Source organism: Xiphophorus couchianus, chromosome 7 (assembly GCF_001444195.1).
Source record: "Xiphophorus couchianus chromosome 7, X_couchianus-1.0, whole genome shotgun sequence".
Lineage (NCBI taxonomy): Eukaryota > Metazoa > Chordata > Actinopteri > Cyprinodontiformes > Poeciliidae > Xiphophorus > Xiphophorus couchianus.
The window spans coordinates 716,901-737,953 of NC_040234.1; the positions used below are offsets into that span (position 1 = coordinate 716,901).

At 39.3% G+C, this 21,053-nt stretch overlaps 1 protein-coding gene across 2 annotated transcripts in view; it reads left to right on the forward strand.

Moving 5' to 3' along the window:
* LOC114147956 (SH3 domain-binding protein 4) overlaps positions 1-20,715 on the forward strand; it is a 73,076-nt gene extending 52,361 nt beyond the window's left edge. Inside the window, exons 3-5 of one of the 2 annotated variants that reach the window (XM_028022782.1) lie at positions 358-2,717; positions 17,625-17,813; positions 20,053-20,715. In XM_028022782.1, coding sequence (XP_027878583.1) covers positions 358-2,717; positions 17,625-17,813; positions 20,053-20,277 — 2,774 coding nt within the window. In that variant the 3' untranslated portion in view covers positions 20,278-20,715. Of the gene's footprint in view, positions 1-357; positions 2,718-17,624; positions 18,328-20,052 lie in introns of those variants that run through there. The other variant, XM_028022783.1, reaches the window with a different exon arrangement.
* Positions 20,716-21,053: the final 338 nt, after the last annotated feature.

A 21,053-nucleotide genomic window follows, 5' to 3' on the forward strand; every position in this document is an offset into this window, starting at 1 on the left:
TATCTGTGTAATTAGATAAGCATGAGTAAGAATGCCCAAACATTTCACTTGCAATGTTCAAAGCTGGTAGAGACATACTCCAAATAACTTGCAGCTGTGACTGTTGGGTCTACAAAGTATTTACTCTTGGGGGCTGAACATAAAAAAACATGTTGCACTCAAAGAACATTGGTCTTGCTCCAATTAAATGCATTGAAATTTGTGGTTGCAATGTGAAAAAGAAATCTGAAAGTTCAAGGGGTATGAATACTTTTTAAACCCTTTGTATGTGAAACAACTTATTGTTTTATTCACTGATTGTATACATCACAACAGCGTGGGAAAAGAAAACCAATCTTTTTTTGCTGTCTTTTTTAGTGCCTTCTCCTAGTGCCTTACGACTGGATACCACTGCTTCATTTGGTGCTGCCAGGGAAGTTGTTGCCATAAAGGACTACTGCCCATCCAGCTTCACCACTCTCAAGTTCTCCAAGGGCGACCTCCTCTACGTTCTTGACTCATCTGGGGGAGAGTGGTGGTATGCTCACAACAATACAGAGATGGGTTACATCCCCGCAGCCTATGTGGAACCCATCAACTACAGAGACTCATCCTTCAGCGACAGCGGGATGATAGACACAATATCAGACTGTAACGAGGAGGGAGCTAAAGAAATGGACCTGTTAGGAGAGTGGACAGGAGAAATTCTAAAACCGACCACTTTTCAAAATGGAAATCCTTTTGCAGCAACCCATAGCTCTACAAATCCTTTTCTAAACAGGGGTGCTCAGAGTTCCTTTGATCAGACAATAAAAGAGAAATCAGTTGACCTTCTTCTGTTTGATACGGTCTCTTCTTCTGGCCCTAATTCTACCAGAAACACTGGAGACCATGGTTTTTCCAGCTACGTCTTTAGTTTGAACACTCTTAGTCCCACTGTGGTTGTGGGGCAAACATTTCAAAGAGACAACCCGTTTTTTAGAAGCAAGCGTTCCTACAGCCTGTCTGAACTGTCCATCCTTCAGGCTCAGACAGAAATTCCTCAAGCCTCCAACAGTTTCTTCAGAGGTCTCACAGCGCCTGCACCCGAGCAGTTCCAGACCAGGGAGGACTTCCGTGCAGCGTGGCTCACCCATCGCAAGTTGGCCAGGTCCTGCCATGACCTGGATTCACTGGGTCAGAACCCAGGCTGGGGTCAAACACAGCCAGTAGAAACCAACATTGTCTGTCGCCTGGACAGCTCAGGAGGAGCAGTGCAGCTTCCAGACACCAACATTAGCGTCCTTGTACCTGAGGGCCATGTGGCAGCAGGGGACACACAACAAATCTCAATCAAAGCTCTGCTCGACTCACCACTTGAACTGAACAGTGATCGCTGTACCACTGTCAGCCCTGTGGTAGAGATCAAACTCAGCAACATGGAGACAAAAACCACCATCACCCTGGAGATGAAAGTGTCCGTTGTTGTAAAAATGGAAAACAGACAGACGACAGCAGTCTTATGTGTGAGGAGTGATTGTAAAGAGGGGCCATATACCCCCATCCCTCAGGCCTACATCTATGGGGACACAGTTCAGGTGGGCCTGGATAACCTTGAGCCATGCATGTATGTATGTGTGGTTACCCAGGCCCTGTTTGTACTACCTGAAACCACAGTCTGGGAGCATGTTGTTAAAAAGATTACCTTAGGAGTTTATGGACCAAAACACATCCACCCATCCTTCAAAACTGTGGTGGCCATGTTTGGCCATGAATGTGCTCCAAAGACCCTGTTGGTGAACGAGGTGGGTAAACAGGCACAGTCTGCACCACCAGTTGCCCTGCAGCTTTGGGGCAAACATCAATTTGTCCTGTCGAAACCTCAAGACCTCCATGTTGAGATTTACTCCAACATGGCTAACTATGAGGTAAAAGCCAGTGAGCAGGCCAGAGTGGTCCGGGGCTTCCAGGTTAGATTAGGCAAAGTCAGCAGGCTGATCTACATGATTTCCACTCGGAATGCTGAAGATGTTTCAGATTTCACTCTAAGAATCCAAGTGAAAGATGACCAAGATTGTATCCTTGCTCAGTTTTGTGTCCAAACACCAACACCGCCACCTAAAGCAGGTCCAAAGACATCAGTGCAGCGGCGATTCCTGAAGAAGAAGGAGTTAGGGAAAATAGTTTTGTCTCCTCTTGCTGTTGCAACCAAATACCCTGTTTTCCAGGACAGGAAAATAAACAACCTAAAGTTTGGGAAATTAATCAAAACTGTAATCAGGCAAATGAAAAACCAGTACTTGCTTGAATACAAAAAAGGAGACTTTGTAGCCCTTCTGAGTGAGGAGATGATCAAGCTGAAGGGCCAGTTGTGGACAAAAGAGTGGTACATTGGGTATTATCAGGGCAAAATAGGGCTTGTTCATGCTAAGAATGTTCTGATAGTTGGCAAGATAAAGCCCACTAATATCAGCGGGCCTGAACTTACAACCTCATTGTTACTGGAGCAAATACTGAAGCCCTGCAAGTTCCTCACATACATCTATGCCTCAGTAAGAACTATACTGATGGAGAACATCGGCAACTGGCGAGTTTTTGCGGATGCTCTTGGATACGTCAACCTGCCCCTGACGCATTTCTGCCGCACAGAGCTAGACAGTGAGCCAGAGAGGGTGGCGTCGGTCCTGGAGAGGCTAAAGGAAGACTGCAACAATGCAGAAAGCAAAGAGAGGAAGTCCTTCCAGAAAGAACTCCTGACTGTAAGTTACAGCTTTGGCATGTTCCTCTGTGGCAGTTGTTTAGTACGAAAATAAAGAACACTAATTGCTTGCTCTTGTTTTAAGCATTGGGTCTCAATTGGATACCCTTTATTCCTTCGTGGGTCCAATTAAACAGCCATATGTTTGGGAGACTTTGCTCAAACAACATCCTTTCCTCAATTTTATAATCTCTTTGCAGCTGCTTAAGGCCTCAAGCTTCAGGCGGTGATCCAATTCTACTAATTCTACTGGGAGTGGAGTTGATAACTGCTGTGTTGGCACCAAGGTGTAATAGGACAGGAATAGGGGCCCGAGGAGCTGTGGAAAACAACAGAGTGCTTTGTTCCCCCTACCGATGTCTGTTGCTGGAGTTTCACAGTGTGCAGTTTGCATATAACATGCTGATCTGATAAATCCAGTTGATCTTATATAGACCTATAAATCAACCTGGGGGGGCAGATAAACAAGCCCCAGGTTGATTTGAAAGTCTATTTCCTTCAGCCTCTCGTGAGGCTGAAGGAAATAGCCTTATGTCCTGATACTTTTAAATATTAAAGAGATAGTAAGAGCTGGTATCTGGAGGCTTTGATACGTCTTGTAGGTTGGCAGTCCTTTTTGTCTATTTGATACTTTGAAAGTGCGGAGCTGATGTGGAAATGTGGATTTTTCAGTACAGCCTAAGGGATTCTCCTCCACAAATGCCTTCCACACAGTCGCAGTCTGGGCTTTCTCTCCTTGACTCAGATTGTCTCCGATCGACTTTTGACCAGACCAATCAGCAAACAGAAGAAGGAGAAATCGTGAATGATGACATGAATTTTCGGTACTGTTTTAGAATTGTAGTCTGCCTGTATTTTTAACAATGGTAGCAGAGGAAGTGAACAAAGCTGTCTGTGTTTGCGACACTTCCAAATATTGAGTTAATATTAACAGCCACCTTGTTCGGCTTTGCACTTCTCTATTTGCAGTGGAGGATAGTTGTTTACAATGCAGGCCATTTCCAGTCCGCGGCGCTTTCATAACGTCACACTGGTGCACTACATACATCTCGGATGTAAAATTTAAAACTTCAACATGGTCCACATCTTCAGGAAGCAATTGTTTCTCAATAGCCAAGAGCCTTGATCCTTTGGACAAAGCAAAAAGCATAAGACAAAGACTAGTTAGAAAGCATTCCCCACTTGTAGTTTTCTCCTGTTTTTGCTTTTTTGTCAAACCCAACAAATTTCATCACCAAAGATAGCATGAGTAAACACACATTTCAATTTTATAATTACAGACTAATAATTTTATTTATTACATTTTTAAAACCATCTATATGTGGAAAAGTAGTAAACCCCTAGAGCCAATAATTGTTTTTGCCACTCTTAGCTGCTAAGCAGCAACAACTGACATCAAGCATCTGGGATCAGTGCAAAGAAGTTCTTGACATCACTGTGGATGAATCTTGGTCCACCCTTTTCTGCAGAATAGTTTTAATCAAACCACATTAGAAAGAGTTTGAATATGAATTGCTTGTTTTAAGGTAGTTCAAATCAAGTTAACTCAAATCTCAGTCAGATTTGAGTTGACAATCAGTTGTCAAGAGGTTGACTAGGTCACTCCAAAATCTTAATTTTGTTTTTTTCTTAGCCATTCAGGCGTGGATCTTGTGCTTTGGAACCTCTTTCCTGATCATGGGCTAACCCCTAATCCTAACCCATTATTTGAAAAACAATTCGTGGTGCAAATAATGACCAGTGATTCACATCCTGGCACAGCAAAGCAACCACAAATCAGCACTGCAACGTCACCATGTTTGAATCTGTTCGTCTATGCTTCTGTAATGCTCTTAATTTTCTCCTGTCATGGCATGCAGTTTCCAAATTGTTCCCTTTTGTCTTTTCAACCAACAGAATATTTTGTTTGACTATTTTCCTTTTCTTTGAATCATCTAAATGATCATTTAAAGAAAATGAAATGCATTTATAAAGGGGAAAATAGTTCCCATGGCATATGACTACTGTGCTGTAAAACTTGGCATCTTTTGCTTATTTTATTTAGTGTATTCCAATCTAAAACTTTAAAACCATCAGGAGAGCGTTTGTCACAATTTTACAATGTTTCACAGTCAGTGTATAATCGTCCTGAGAGTCTCTGACAGAGGTCAGATTTGTACTACAGTTGAAGTTACACAGAACAGGAACACTGTAATTTACCTAAAGTTGTAAACACTAGTTAGAACCATTTCTAGACAGAGAAGCTGTGGTACGGAAGAGAACATAATAAAAGATAGTTGAAAAAAATATGCCGTCTATGAAAGGCTTTTTTCTGACATGCAGCAATCCGTCCATTTTAAAATAAAAAAATCTTTTTTTCTTTTGAGAACTTTTCTGTTTTCTGGAAAAGATAAAATAAGAAGAAAATTAAAGTGAGCTTCAGTGTGCAGGCTGCAGTATAAATAGGTGCAGATGCTGTTGCATGGAATCATCTTCTCCCTTCAAATGAATGGGAATCTCTGACAGTGAGAATAGACTCTCATAGTTTGCCCATGAGTGTTTTGTGGTATATTTGTAGAAAAAAGAGAAGTAGATCAAAAGCAGCGTGGCTGCTCTGAGGAGTCGCTTGTGTTGCAGTGTCTGAACCGCTTTGTCTGATGGGAAAAATGGAACATTAGTGCTGTGTGCAAACAGAGTTTAACATTTGATCAGTTAGATAAACAACCCAGTCAAAATGTGTGTTAAAATTTGATAATGTTATACATGCTAATTTACTTAAATAACATTTACGGCAGGTAAAATAAATATTGAACACATAAAATATTTTTTATAGTAAAAATATTTCTAAAAACAAGGTCAAAAATTAATTCATGTGACAATATCAAATAAGAGAAACTACTGAACATGTTTACTGGTATTTATTTAATACTTCTTACAAAAGTATCTGTTGGTAATGACAATTCAAGATTCCTTCTGTATGGAGGAAAAGACAAAAGTGATTTTGAACCATTCTTCACACAAGCAGTTGTTAAATCTTCAAGGTTTCATGGGCCTCTTCTATGAACTCTGATGTTGAAAGCACTCTGTTATGCTCATACTGCATGCTACATCATGTACGATAATTAATCTGATAAATAAAGATTGATGTATTTTAACCCTCCATGGTTTTAACTCCTTCAGACCCCTCGTCCACTGGAATGGACATGATATTTTTCTGGGATTAAACCAATAAAAAAAATAAGGAAATTGTTATTTGCATGGCGGATCTTACAGGTTGGTTTCTTATTAAACAAAAACACTGAAGTTTAGACTCTTAACTTGATATTAGTGAGTTTCAGGCATCAGACAAGATGAGCTTGTGTATGAAGCGAGAGTTGGGGAAGAGTAAGCATCTGTTTTCCATCAAAAATATTAATTTATGTTCATAACAGCTTAAAAAAATGACTCTCAGTATAATTTTAAGTATTTCCAGTCATAGTATTTGAAGGTATTTTGAATGTTTTTTCTATCATGAAATTGCAGGACTTTTTAAAAGTTGAGTGTCCATCCCAGTGGACATCAGGAGTTTGTGTATGTTGTACAACGCCTAATTATTCAGTGTTACCGTGCAAAGAGAGAAGCATGTATGAGGATTTTATAGCCAGTTTGTGATTTCTAAATGTTTTTATGTTATTTTATTTTTTTCAATGATGGAGTATAAACTCCCAGACTATCTTGAACTGACTGTACATCGAAAGATATCTGATCTTGAGTGCTTGGATAAATTAAATAAGCCATACGAGAATAGGAATTAGATGGTAAATTGAGAAGTAAAGCAGCCCCAGTTTTTCAAAGTGTCTCATCCAGAGGTGTTCAAGCCATACAGTGAATCAGTGGGTGGTGTTGTCCTGCTAGATGAAATTGTTCTGTACTACACAAATATCTGGGAAAAAAGTCAGTGCCCACCAAATGCAAGTGGCCATAATACACAGGAAAAATGCACTTCTACTGTAACACATGTAAAATCCAGCTGTGGTTTGTGCCACACTGAAACTGCTTTGAGGGTGTTCATCAAAAATGAGAGATAACATGAAAATACCCAGCAAGCTGATGCTTTATCAATGGTTTGGTAACTGTGTAATCCGTTTACATACAAATAATATACTACAAATAATAATATGCCAATGCATTTGAAAGTTCAATGACACATTACTAAAGTCAAAACTACATTTTGTATTATATATTCTCTATTCAGACATGCACACTGATAAACAAAAACTGGTAAACATGAAACTCTATGGGAAAAGTATAGATCTTTTCAAGATTCCCAACTCATTTAGTTGAGATGTCCATTACAATGGACATTAAAAAAACATATTAAAACATGAGATAAGAAAAATGTCTCTTTTCCCCTTTATTTCTAAGCTTAAGTGGAGTAAAAATCAGCTTAGTAAAAATTTTTTGGTCCACTAGAAAAAAATTCAGGTCTGAAGGGGTTAAGAGATGAGGTCATTTAGACCCCCCCAAGTCCGAGCGTCATAAACGTGGGAGGGTTAAGTCAGTTTGAAATGTCAATCTAAAAATGGATGACTAAGTAGACATCAACTTACAACCATTGTTTGGATCCTTAAATTGTCTCCTTCAACTTCTTCCCTTAATATCAGCGCTGTTACACTGAATGGAGGCTTTGTCTTGAAATTTCAAATCTCATAGATTGTGGATATTCTTTGCAGCACAGAACTGCAAAGAATATAGTTATTGTAGTTATTGAGAAGTAGGCGCAGGAGCAGAGACAAAATACCTGTGTTTCTACACTGATCTGCCACTTTATTTTGCACAACTTGCTCATTCTGTATTGGACCCCCTTTTGCCTTTAGAGCTGCTTTAATTTTTCAATTCAAAACTTTCCTCAGATTTTGGCCCATATTGACATGACTTAGTGCAATTCCTGCAGATTTGTCAGCTACCCATCCACAATGAGAACATCCTTGTGCAACACACCTCAAAGCTTCTACTGTAGGTTGAGAGCTTGTGAACATGGAAGACATTGGAGTTCAGTGAACTCATTGTTGTGTTTGACATGATTAGAGGTTTTTGACATGGTTTATTACCCTGCTGTAAGTAGTTGTCAGAAGATGAGTACAGTGTGGTTACATAGGTCCCTCTTGAAAATGAGATCTAGATCTCAATGGATCTCAACGGAAATAAAAAAGGGGGGCTGCACATGGTCAGCAACAATACTCGGGCAGGTTGTGGTGTTGCTTCTGAAATAAAGAGGCAATGATTTTCAGTCTGCTATTGTCCACTTTTGATTTGTCTATGGAATGCCAGTTTCTTCTGCCCATCTGTTTTAAAGTTCTACACATTTTGTATTCAGAGATGATATTCCACATAGCATTGCCTTTCTATTAACTGGAACTAGTTTTACCATTCTTTCCTGACCTTTGTTATCATCATCATAAAAGTTTATCCTCACAACTGTTGCTTACTGGATGCTTTCTCTTTTTCAGATCATCTGGACCATTGGGACTAGAAACAATAATTATCAGCCTTGAAAATATTTTTTGGATGCATAGAGGATCTCACGCACAGTGTGTGAAAGCAGTTGAAGAAATGCACAATAAGTGCTTCGGTGAAATTTCATACCGACTTAAGAATCTTAGCTTTACTAAGTAAACATCAGACTCTGTGCGTTTTCCTTTGAGAATGTAGATCCTTACCTTTACTGAGATTTTAAAGGATGTCCAACAAAAGTACACTGGACATAGTAGCCATACAGAAGAAAGAAAAATGTGTAACCTGTAGCCTCATATTTAGTACAATTGTATGCATAAACTATGGGTGGTAGGCTCTTCGTCCTGTCTGCTATTTGGTACTGGCACCAGATCTTGGGGAATCGGAGCCAGCAGCTGGCGCTCATGCCACCCTGGGCGGTTGCCCATATCAGAAATCACCACTGCTTTCAGTCTTTTTTAGTTTTTATACTCCAGTTAACAATTAATAGATTAGAAAATTACACTCTAGAAGGTGTTTTTGACTGTAGTTCATTTTATGGACTTATTTACATTAATTTTTCACTTAGTTCATTTGATTTTTTGATGACAACTTACTTTTTTGCGTTCAATTAACTTAAAAGTTACAAATCTAACTAACTTAAATTGCCTTAAAGGAACTTTTTACTTTGACATTACTTGAAACAATTGAGTACAATGACAGTACCCTATGTCTAACCAACTCAGTTTATTATGATCATCCAATTCATTAAGTTTATCCAACTCAGTTTACTAAATTTTTAGAATTTAATTCTGTAAGTGTGTCAAGGACTAAGGTCTTCTTATGTGAGTTATGCTCTACCCCCACGCTGCCACATCGTATACAGCATCTGTCCCTGGTCAAGCTTATGTCAGACATCAGAAGCTTATGTAGAAACAGCATTGAACTTAATTGTTTCAAATACTCTTCTCAGAGTGCACTCTCAAAAGTGTATTTGAAACAATTAAGTTCAATGCCACGTTTGTGTCTGATGTCTGATGTCATGACTCACCAGGGTGCTGTGGTGGTGCAAGGGTAGAGCATATGTATGCCACTTCCACATTTTCATATTCATATTCATAACCTGTCATAAATTTTGATTGAAGGGTGTATCTAATCTCTCTGGCACTCTTAAATCATGGTGTAAACATTCACATGGAACAGGATTTTGCAATCATTATCAATAACAACATTAGATTTTTTCTGAGATAAATCCAGATGCCGCTGGATGCCATTGTGCTTTCAATTTGCTGTGCTTCTGTTGGTGAAGATTGAGGGGAGTTAAATTTTCGTAATTTTGACAAAAGCTATAGAGTCTTGAATTGGCCTTGTCTCAGTTTGTTAAACGAGACTGAAACTGAGCCAACAATTAAAGACCGGGAAAAAAACGAGTAGAGACTGGTCAGCCACCAATATGTCTTCTGTCAGTTTCTAGTCACTAGCTCATTTCTTGGTGCAAATATTGTAAATAGAAGACACTACTTTAAAGCTTTTACTTAAACAATGAGCAAATAACCAACTGTCAATTTGTGTGAATCTTGTCTAACTCCTTCAGTTATTCTTCCTCCAGTTGTTGCAAAGATACAGTTGTACTGACAGCACTACCAAAGTCTCAAACTGGAAACTACAACATTCGTTGTATCGTTTTTTTTTTCACTATTTCTCAGCGCTGCAGCAGAATCTTTGACCCCTGTGGAGTACTTGCAGTGAAATCAGATAGAACTGGGGAGTAATAAAAACTTCCTATTCCATGAAAGGATTCTGAAGACTCAGGAGTCCCATTAGCCGTGATTAGCTCTCAGTTCTATCATCTGGCCTCCATTTTGTCTACAATTTTTTCTCCTCCTCTTTGGCCTTCTTCACTTGCTGCGCCTCCTCCTTCTGAGGCTGGGTGGGAGCATTTGCTGCTTTTACAATAATTGACAAAATTATTGTAAAAGCCTGCAACTCTCAGGAGATGCAGGCTGATTTCAGGAGGTGGTCCAGGGCTGGTTTACAATACCCAAGAAGAGTTTAAATGGATTCTCAATCTTTAATTTTTTCAAGGTTTTGGTTCCAACGTTGCTTTTCACAAAACAAAAGAGATCAGGAAAATGGTTAAGTGCAGAAGTGGGGAAGGAACACAATTTCAAAAGCCACGTTATAGTTTAGATGGAGGGGTTGGTAAGAGGACAAGTCAGGTGGAAAATGAAGATGGAATGGAAACACAATAAAGAGGAGTCTGGAGTGAGAAGATTGGGTGTCAGTATAGTAGCAGAGGAGTAAAATGGAAGCCAGATGACAGACAAAATAAGTTATTTATCAAAAAGTGTCTCTGCATGTCAGAGGCAGGGTTCGCAGACATACAGGGGGTGTTTGTGTGTGTGTATTTGTGTATGTGGCCACCTCTGATTGAAACACCCGCTTTGCTCATTTCCACTCCAGCATAATTTCTGAAAACATGTCTGGAGGAATTCTCAAGTTATTGCGACAAATGGTGATTTATATGTTTGGGAGCTGCACTGATGCCGAGCTGGTGGAAGAAAACTGTGGCATTTAACTACACATTCACACATGCTCTGTTAGCCACATAACACTGAGACCAGTTGACATTTTGGAAAAATACAGCACAGTGTTTTAATTCTTCCACAACAGTGAAGTCTTGAGTTTCTAGAGTTGTTTGCTTTTTTGTTTGCAAAATCAAGTGATTCCAGCTCAGAATTATTCAGTGCTTAATACTTTACAACAGTGGTCCCCAAACTACGGCCCGCGGGCCAGATGCGGCCCGCCTCCACATTTGGTCCGGCCCCCTGAACAATACCAGAGTATTTTCATATATGTGCACTTTTATTTGATAAGTTGGACTTTTGCAATAAAATGTTCCTTAGTAATGAACTTTATTTATTATTAACTATTAGTTAGTAACTATTTTATACATGCATATAATTGACCCTAACCCTTTTTTTTATGTGGAGAACCCAGTGTTATTTGGTTATTATTTATTTCATAAATAGTGTTATTTCCTGACTTTTGTTCTCTGAAGAATCCAGAAAAGGTTATTTGATTGTGCTTTCTGAAAAACAATACATTTTTATGTTTAGCACTCTTACAATCGTCACACTTTTTCTGTTACAAACTGACCCCGGCCCCCCATCAGAGAAGGGACAAGTTATGTGGCCCTCACAGGAGAACGTTTGGGGACCCCTGCTTTACAAGAAACCATTAAAGTTGACACCAGATCTTTTTTAAACTTGAAGATGGATCTTAGTTTTGCGCTAATCAATTTTGTGCTGGACTGAGATTGTAAAATGTCTATTGGACAGCAGCCCCACATGTTGTTTTAGTTGGTGTCAGACTGCATAAAATCCAGAATGCCCTTTGTAGCACATTGGTAGAAGGTAAAAGATGCTGCACTTCAAAGAAAGGGGGGGGGGGGGGGGAGTGGTGCTATTGTCAGATTTGTAGAATTCTACTCCAACATAGTACTCACATGTTCCATTACATTAGTTCTGATTTGTTCTTTTTCTAGACTCTTTTTCAGAATTCTTCAGTTGAGGCATTGTATGTTTGGTTTCTACTCTGGTTTTGGATGCTGTGGAACTAGTAGGATTTTTGATCTTATTTTTTCACTTTCAGGCAGTTGTTATAGATGACCAAAGCTAACCTAACTAAAACGAAAAGCAGAAATATATATATTTTGTTTAGCCTTTCCCTTACTCATGTGTTTTCATCAAGAAATGTATATACAGTATATTTTTCAAGAAATTTATATATTTTGTATTTCCTTTTCTTTATACGTGGATATTTGTTTTTACATGTCCTTATGTCCTCTTTTTACATTGTCATATGCATTTCTGCCTCATTATGCAAATGAGGAGTGGAGGTGTTTTAAGGCCTCGACTATTGGTTGCTCACCATCACACTATGCAAAGCTCAAATCTGCTTTACTGGCTTCAACAACAATGGCGAACTACGACCAGTTTGTCAGTGAGCTGAAGCTTAGCAACTTTATTAGAAAATAATGTTATAATTCTTTATTATTACTATTTTTATTATTATTGTTTGTCCCCCATTTTACTGTCTTCTGTTATTTTTTAACAATTTTTGCTATTTCTACCATTGAACTTATACAATATTCTGCTACTTCTGCTGTTGGTAGCTATTATTTTTTTGGTATTGTTATCTTCAACAATTGATAAAATATTAAGCTTATATTACATATTTTGGCTACATTGAAATCAATGGAATATAGCCAAAATTCTACAAAATCTGCTCTTTTCACAATTAACTACTTCCACATACTTTCAGCCAGAAACACCATTCAAATGTTAAAATGTTGTGGTATCCTTTGGCTACCACCGTATAATTCAACTTTTTAACATTTTCTTTTTACTAATTTTATATAATCCCTCCTTTTTTGTGGCATTATGCTCATAATTCATCTTTATGATGGATTCCAATGATACCATAGTCCCAAAGTGTACCACTCTAAATTTTGGGAAATTCTGCTACTTCCCAAACAGCTGTGGTTCATGCACTCAATTTTCACGTTTTCTACACATATTATACATTATTGTACATCAAAACGTTGGAATCTATGTCTGGATTCAGCATGGACTCAATGCAACACTCATCAATTCTGGACTCTAGCAAATCAATCCACAGGTCCGAGGTCTCACCAAATTGGGAGTAGGATACTATATTGAGAGACAAAGAAATCACAAGAACGCAGTTGTATTCTGATATGTTTCCATAATGTCATATGTCCTAAACGATGCAATGTAGACATAAGCTTTGTATGAGTTTCTCTTCAGACCTTCCTGATGCTCATGATACAGTCATTATTTTGATACTTGCTGCAGTTTTTCCATGAAATTAGTCTCTTCCAGTGCACCAAATAAGCTTTTCACTAAAACTGATGAAAGCCCAAATTTCCAAAGTCATACACATTTTTACATCGTCACAGCCCATAGGCCGATTGTGATACACACATAAAACAAAGCATGATTATTCACAGAACTGTTCTAATACCTACGGTGCAAGTATTATATCAATAGCCCTTATTAGAGGTCGACCGATACATCAGCCAACATATATTTTTGGCCTATACTTGTGTTGTTTTTTGGGGGGGAGTTTGTATTGGCATTGGCCGGTATGCGCATTAATTTGCAGATCTATTCACACATTAAGCAGCCATGCCGTGAGATCACATACCCCATGGATACATTGGGCTGTTATTGTTGTAAGACTCAGTGCCAACAACAGCAAGAGTACATTTTCCACTTTCCATGTATTTTTAACTGCTTAATTTAGCTGTTAAAGTCACTGTCTCACTGTGAACGAGAGGGAACAGCAGTGTGTATCTGTTTCCCTCTAGCTCAGACCCTGAAATTCACTGCGGGATTGCAGGCATTGCACATTTTCTAATCGATTTTCTCAGGTCTACAGTAGTTTTTATAATGTGGTGTTGTTGCGCAACACCCCCCCCCTCCTTTCTGTCTCTACTCTCTCACTCTCGTACTTCCGCTTCTGAGAGGGGAGATGTGCTACCAGCTCTCCGTCTAACGGGTCCGTTGAGTTTCCTAAATCTGCTGGGATTTACCCTGTCCAGAACTGAAGTAAACTCTGTTTAAGCTGGTTTCGAGAAACGATTCGCCTGGTTATCTGACGGCCTACATCCAGGTGTCCCACCCTTCTTCCCCCTGTGAATTAGCCAGACTGAGCAGCCTACAGCCAACTAGTTTCACAGAGCACACCTGTTAACGGTCGCTCGTTCTCTATTTTGCAACTTGCATTTGTTATTGAACCAGGTAGGTTTTAGTGACTCGGTCGAGTCCCAAGGATGATGTTTTAAATATGGGCTACCAGCAACCTAAAAACATTTTCCACTTCTTCCTCTCCAGAATCAAACATCACAGCTATTTTACAACCATCAAAGAACTTTAAGGTGACTCATTAACTGAATGTCCACAACATCTTTAGATTTTCTTTATGCTAAATATTTTATTAGTAAGGCATTTTTGCAAGGGTCAGTACAGCTTAATTCAGTAGCAGAAATAATCAAATAAGTAAAATCAATCATCTAGTCTATCTTTCCCTACTGCTGATACTGAGAACTAAAAAAGGGAACCTTTGAGAGAGACGGACGGAGTTTGGCGTTTCGAACCCCAGACCTGGCTTGATGATGAAGAAGGTGTGGCAGCAGGAGGAAGATGTTGATCGACGAAGGCCAGGATCTCCGCAGGTCTGATGAGCCTCCTCTCCGCATGGATGCTGAGGTCACACAGGACTTGGTGCTGGCAGGAAAAAAGGCACCAGTTCTTCTTCCTTGTCTTTGTCTTCATCTTTGTCTTTGGGGTCAGAACCCAGCCGATGAGAGAAGTGCGATTCGAAGCCACAGATTGTGGGCCAGACGGGTTGGTCTCCATGTGCAGGACAGTCTCCGGCTCCGTGGCCCCGGCTCTTCTTCAGCTGCAGAGTTCTTTGTCCATCTCGATCTTGGCTCGAAGCTGCCCGGAGGATCCAACAAAAGGTTCCTCTTTTGCACCCACCTTTTATAGGGTTTATCCACCCCCCTGGTGCGCCTGCTGTCTGCTTAGACAGATGATCTCATATCCATCACTGTCTTACAGACATTTCCTGATGTCTGTGCCAATGTCTCAGGGTTGCTCAACCTCCTATGTCCATTGCCTGCACAACCTTTCACCTACTCTCGACCTCCAACATATCAGTGATGTTTAATTGCAGTTACACCTTTTTACACCATTTCAAGTTTAATGTCAAAATCACATTTATATCACATTTATTTTCTTTAGCTTCTCTGATTTAGCATTCATTTATAATTTTATAACCATAACTTATATCACATTTATTTTCTTCAGCTTCTCTGATCTATCATTCATTTATGATTTTATAACCATAACTTATTAATTATTCTTATTATAATCTTAATGTGAGTTATTACAGATGTTTTTCTGAAAAGAAACCAAGAATAATACATGATTCTAATTATTTACTACTAAAGTTACAGTTACTTGTTTTTCTTGTAGTTCCCACAAATATAAGTGTATTATTACAAGTAAACCAATATTCATATAAGTATTTTACTTTGAATCTTATCCAATTACTAATAATGTTTAGATTTAATTTTTTAAAACTTTCATGCTTTAAAATAGTCTCAACTATTTTTATAAATCTGCAGGCTGGAAACTTCCTCTTTTTCCAGGAAACCTGCTTTTCCTGTTTAATGACTCTCTCTGACTGACTATGATTTCTTATGATTAGATAGAAAAAAGTAGAATTAAAGCAAAGTTTGCATGAGACAAAAACAACACACACAACCAGATTTATTTTATTGACACTTAAGTCTACTGTTGGGCCTTGATGTCACTTGAGTGATTCATTTTAAAGATAACTTTATTTATTATTACTGTTAAACTAAAATCTCCAGCATGGGGAAGTGGGATGAGCTCGGATTTTCTTGACAGTGGGAAACTAGAACTAGAAACCAGTAATGTCTGTAACAACCTAAATCCTTGTTTCCTCCGGCAGGTAGTGTCATGGTAACATTGAAAAGCAGCCTGAAGTGTCAGGCTAACTGGCCCAGAATATTTCTGTGGCTTAGCAGTGGTGAAATCTGCAGCTCCATTTAGAAAAACTAGCCGACAATACAAAATATCAACTTCCTTAAACCCCTCTTCCTGCAGTTAGAACCAGTGTTAACAAAGAGGATATATTGATTGAATAGTTAGTCCAACACGCAGTTCAAAATAAGACCATTAATATAAATGATTAGTTACTTGAAGAATTCTTCACAGTCAAAAACCTAAGTTTACAAAACAGCCAAGTAAAGTAGTGCTTTTGAATTTATTCTGAAAAATTAATATAGGAGAAGCTAAATGCAGTAAATGTCTTCAAATGCAGAAAACCGGTCAGGACATTCTCTAGTGCCCATTGACTTTAACCCACCCACTCACCCATCCATCCATCCATCTTCTTTACATCCTTGTCTCTAATGGGGTCGGGAGAGGTGCTGGTGCCTATCTCCAGCGAGACATTTTGGGCAAGAAGCAGAGTACAGGTCGCCAATCTGTCGCAGTGACTTTAATCTGTTAGCTTTATTGTTGCATTAAATAAAATACAGGGACAAAATACATCAGGGACAGCTCACAAAATTGACTTGCGCAGCAATCATCTGCATTGACTGTGTGCACATTTAGTGGTGGATTTATAATCCTTTTAAGATGACTGCCATGACGCCCCTGTTTGCAACAGAAGTTATACAAGTATCAGCCAATAAATTAGAGCTTACCTTTCCTGGAGGAATTTTGTGCACGTCATTTATTTCAGAGAAGAAGAAAAAAAGACACCTATTAGTTGTTTAGAGTCAATTGTGTTGAATATTGGAGGTCCCAGCTCCGTAAACTCTGTTGAGTGAAAAAGAAATGAAAGAGAATCAATATGTAAAAGGACAGGAAAGGTGGTCACAGTTGTTAGGAATTTAGCTAAAAATAAAGGAAAATTCTGGAAGAAAACCTGCAGACATTGAAAATTTATGTTCACATATGCTTCATGCATTCTGACTGAGCTTGAGCTGTTTTGCAAACAGGAATAAGCACTGTCTCAGTCCCCAGATTTGCAAAGCTATTTGTTTTTAGATTTGTCAAGAGTGTCTGTTCTTGGCAGATAGATTTTACTAGAACTACTCAGTAGCACTTAATGTAGGAGCAGGAAGTGTTCACTTTACTTTTGGCTGAATTTTCCTATTTAGTTATCCAGTAATGAAGCAAAGTTCTTCTTCCCCTTCAATGTTCATAGATCCAGAGGCAAACAAACAATCTTTGACTCCACAGTGTTCTACTAGTGAAACTGATAGACTTTTGTCTGAACTGCTCTTCATTTTGTTTCTCTTAGCTCGGCATTCCTGCAGAGCAGAAATTATTATGCAATTGGCTCACAGCTGACACGATCTCATTCTCTGGTCTTGTCTCATCTCAAGAACAAGTGAGACTTTTGGAGCATGGAGTTTACATTCCTCACTCACCCCTTTTCCTCCCCACCTCCCTCATCCTGTCTCTTAATATCCTGTCATTCCACACATTCCTACACATTGAGTCAAGGCCCAAATTAGAACATTAAAGTCACCTTTGCTCTGTTGAATTGAAGCATAATGATTATGTGACAGAATCTCTATGAGACCTGTCTGTGTTGAGGCCAGAGGAAGTACTTTTAGGAAAGAGGGGCACTTTTGAGAAGTGTGGATTTGTGAGAAGCTGAAAAAGCTTATTTGAAAGGAATACTTGAGTTTATATATTTTGATAAAGGTGAAATGTTACTCCTTTCAAGAACAAGATATGAGCAATAAGAAATTACTAAATTTACTTCCATTAAACCTACTTGATTCAGTTTTTTTTGTCTGAAGCTGTTTGTTTCTTTGCAGGCTTTGCTGAAGATGGATTGTCAGGGTCTTGTGGCCAGACTTGTCATGGACTTTGTCCTCCTGACCACTGCCGTGGAGGTGGCCGGACGATGGAGGGACCTAGCCGAGAAGCTGACCAAGATTTCCCGCCAACAGATGGACGCCTATGAGGCACCGCACCGTGACAAGCATGGCGTAGTGGACAGTGAAGTAGGCCTGTTGGAACCTGTTCATTGCTAAAGTATCCATTTAATGTTTTCACATTCAATTCAGTTCAAAAACAAAAGGGATTAATCAGCTCACAGACACAAATTTTGATGTATTCTATTGAAGGTTTGTGACAAACCGACACACAACAGAGTTTAAAAAGATACACTTGATGTGGTAGTTGATGAGGTATAATATTTTAAGTGTCATCTATTTCGTCTATTTGCTGGCTAATAAATGTTTGGCCAATTAAAAGACATTAGCATTTCAATGAGTTAAAGTCAGATTTATTCCCCAAGATTTTGTTGATAATAGTTTGCTTAACTCAAGCATTTGTGCTTAATGTACAGTAAAAGTTAAAAGGAACAGTATATAATATGTAAAAAAAAAAAGTAATCTTTTATGATAACATAGAAAGACAGGAAGAGATAAGATAAGATAAGATTTATTTGTCATTGTCATCAACAGATTACGAGATTGAGATTTGCTCGACTCGAGTTAAGATGCAGGTTATGTGTATATACATAATATACAAAGATAAAGAAATAAATAGTACAAAATGAGAAATAAATAGACATCAGAAGATGGTTGCAGCGCCTGGAGGTGTCGCAACAGAATTGACATTTTTAACAAGTGGTGTCAAGAGCAGAAGTTCTTATGCCTTTGAATTTAGTGCCATGATTGCCATCGGGTAAAAACTGTTTTTTAGGCGATTTGTCCTGGTTTTTATTGCTCTGTATCTCTTGCCTGATGGCAGCAGCTGGAAGAGACCATGGCCAGGGTGTGAAGAGTCATTTAAAATGTCCAAAACTTTCTTGTGGAGCCTGGAAATGTAAATCTGTTCCATAGTGGGGAGGGGGCAGCCTATGGTTCTCTCTGCTGCCCTAACAACCCTCTGGAGCACCTTCTTCTCCGCTGATGTGCTGCTGCCGTACCAGACACACAGACTGTACGTGAGCACACTCTCTATGGAGCAGTGATAGAAGGCCTGCAGCAGGTCTGAGGGGAGACGGTTCTTCTTGAGTATTCTCAGAAAGTACAGTCTCTGCTGTGCCTTCTTCAACAGCTCCTTGGTGTTGGTGCTCCAGGTTAGCTTGTCCTCCAACTTCATGAACAGAAACCTGAACACTGGGACCCTCTCCACACAGGTCCCACTGATGGTGAGAGGCTGGATGTCCGTTTTGTTTTTCCTGAAGTCGATCACCAGCTCCTTTGTTTTGGAGGTGTTGAGGAGCAGGTTATTGACTTTGCACCACTCTGACAGCCGCTTCACCTCATCCCTGTACTCCAGCTCCCCCTTCCCGCCTGAGATGAGACCAACAACAGTCGTGTCATTTGCAAACTTTATGATCTTGTTGCTGAGGTCTGCACCCTCTACACACAGTCATGAGTGTAGAGGGTGTAGAGAAGTGGGCTGAGCACGCAACCCTGTGGCAATCCGGTGTTCAGGCTCAGAGCAGTGGAGGTGTGGGGGCCCAGTCTGACCCTCTGGGAGCGACCTGTTAGGAAGTCCAGGATCCAACTGCAGGTAGATGATGGGAGCCCAAGGTTTACTAGCTTGGACACCAGACGTTGGGGAAGTATGGTATTAAATGCTGAGTTAAAGTCCATGAAGAGCATTCTGACGTAGCTCCCCTGCTTCTCTAAGTGGGTCAGGGCGGCATAATAATTGCAATTAATATTATCATTACAATAATATCACAGATTTCATGTGTTTTTAATGTTATGCAGGTCTATTTAAAGGAAAAACATAAAGAAGTCGGCTCTTCAGTTGTCCTCAAGCCACTTAGTGAACAGAGCAAATCTGTGGAAAAAGGTCAGATATGACCAAAATTACATTTTTTTCCTCATGCACATGGTGAAACATGGTAATGGCAGCATTATGTTGTGGCAACAACAACATGAACAAGAAAGCAGGTCAGTTAAAAGATGGATGAAGTTATATACAGGACGATACTAAAGGGAGAACCTAGTTCAGTCTAGATTATCTTCTAAAACTTCTTAATTAAGTTTCCAAATATCCTCCATACAAAAAATGTGCAAGAATTTTGACTGTATGTGTGAAGTTGGGAGAGACAAAACGCAAAAGACTTTCAGTAGTGCTTCTACAAACTTGATTGATTTACTTGATTTAATCGGGACAAAATGTGGAAATGTACAATGGGTATGAAAACTTTCTTAGTCATTGCCAGCAGGAGTCATGGTTAACAGATCATGCAATATTTGCATTTCATGTCCACAGGCCATGTGGAAGCCAGCGTATGACTTCCTGGTCACGTGGGCTGCTCAGATCGGTGACAGCTATAGGGACGTGATCCAGGAGCTCCACATGGGCCTGGACAAGATGAAGAGCCCCATCACCAAACGCTGGAAGCACCCTACCGGCACGCTAATCCTGGTCAACTGCCTGGACATCCTGCGGAGCTCCGCCTTCAGCCCCGCTTCTCAGGATGACAATCCCTTCTGAGTTTGAGCTGCACATCAACTGACTGCTCCTGAATGCCTGTATTTTCTGTTCATTGCCTGGTGGAACCCAAACAGACTTCTCCTAAGGTCTCCCTAGGACACACATGGAGCTCACTTGAACTATAGAGAATAATATGTTGCACATGTAAGTATTTTTCTACTCTAGTTTTTAGCACAGTCTTTTTGTAGAGCAACACTTTAAAACCTTTGATTAAGAACTGTGTATCAAACTGAAGGATTACTTTTTCAAACTAAAAGACTTTTTGTTAGATCTGTGTTACAGTCTCACTCTGTTTTTTATATGTACATGAAACCATAATGAACTTTTTCTACCATGGTCCTTCTTACTTCAGACCTCCAGATATTCAGCATCACTCTGTCTTGTTGGCATTGAAGACGAAAAGATATTAAATCAAGGTTAATAAATGATTTATTCATTCATCACAAGGTTTGACCCTGTTTAAGGACTTTGCTCAAGGTTTTTGACATGGTTTGTTTTTGTGACTGTGAGTGCACTGAAATTATTTTTAACACCTTTTGCAGTTTTCTGTCTTTGTTTGATTAACTTTGTAAGTTAATGACTTCTCTTTGTTTGAAGGAGTTGGTATGGTGGTTGAGGAAGCTCTATTTTGAGAATTCAAATACGTGCTTTAAAAATGTCCTTTTTTTGTTTAATTTAATTCAACAGTTTTATAGGATGCTTTTTGAGCATGTACTAACTATTTTATGGGTCAATCAGATTTCAGTCCAGAGTTTGACCAGGATATGAAGGAAGGG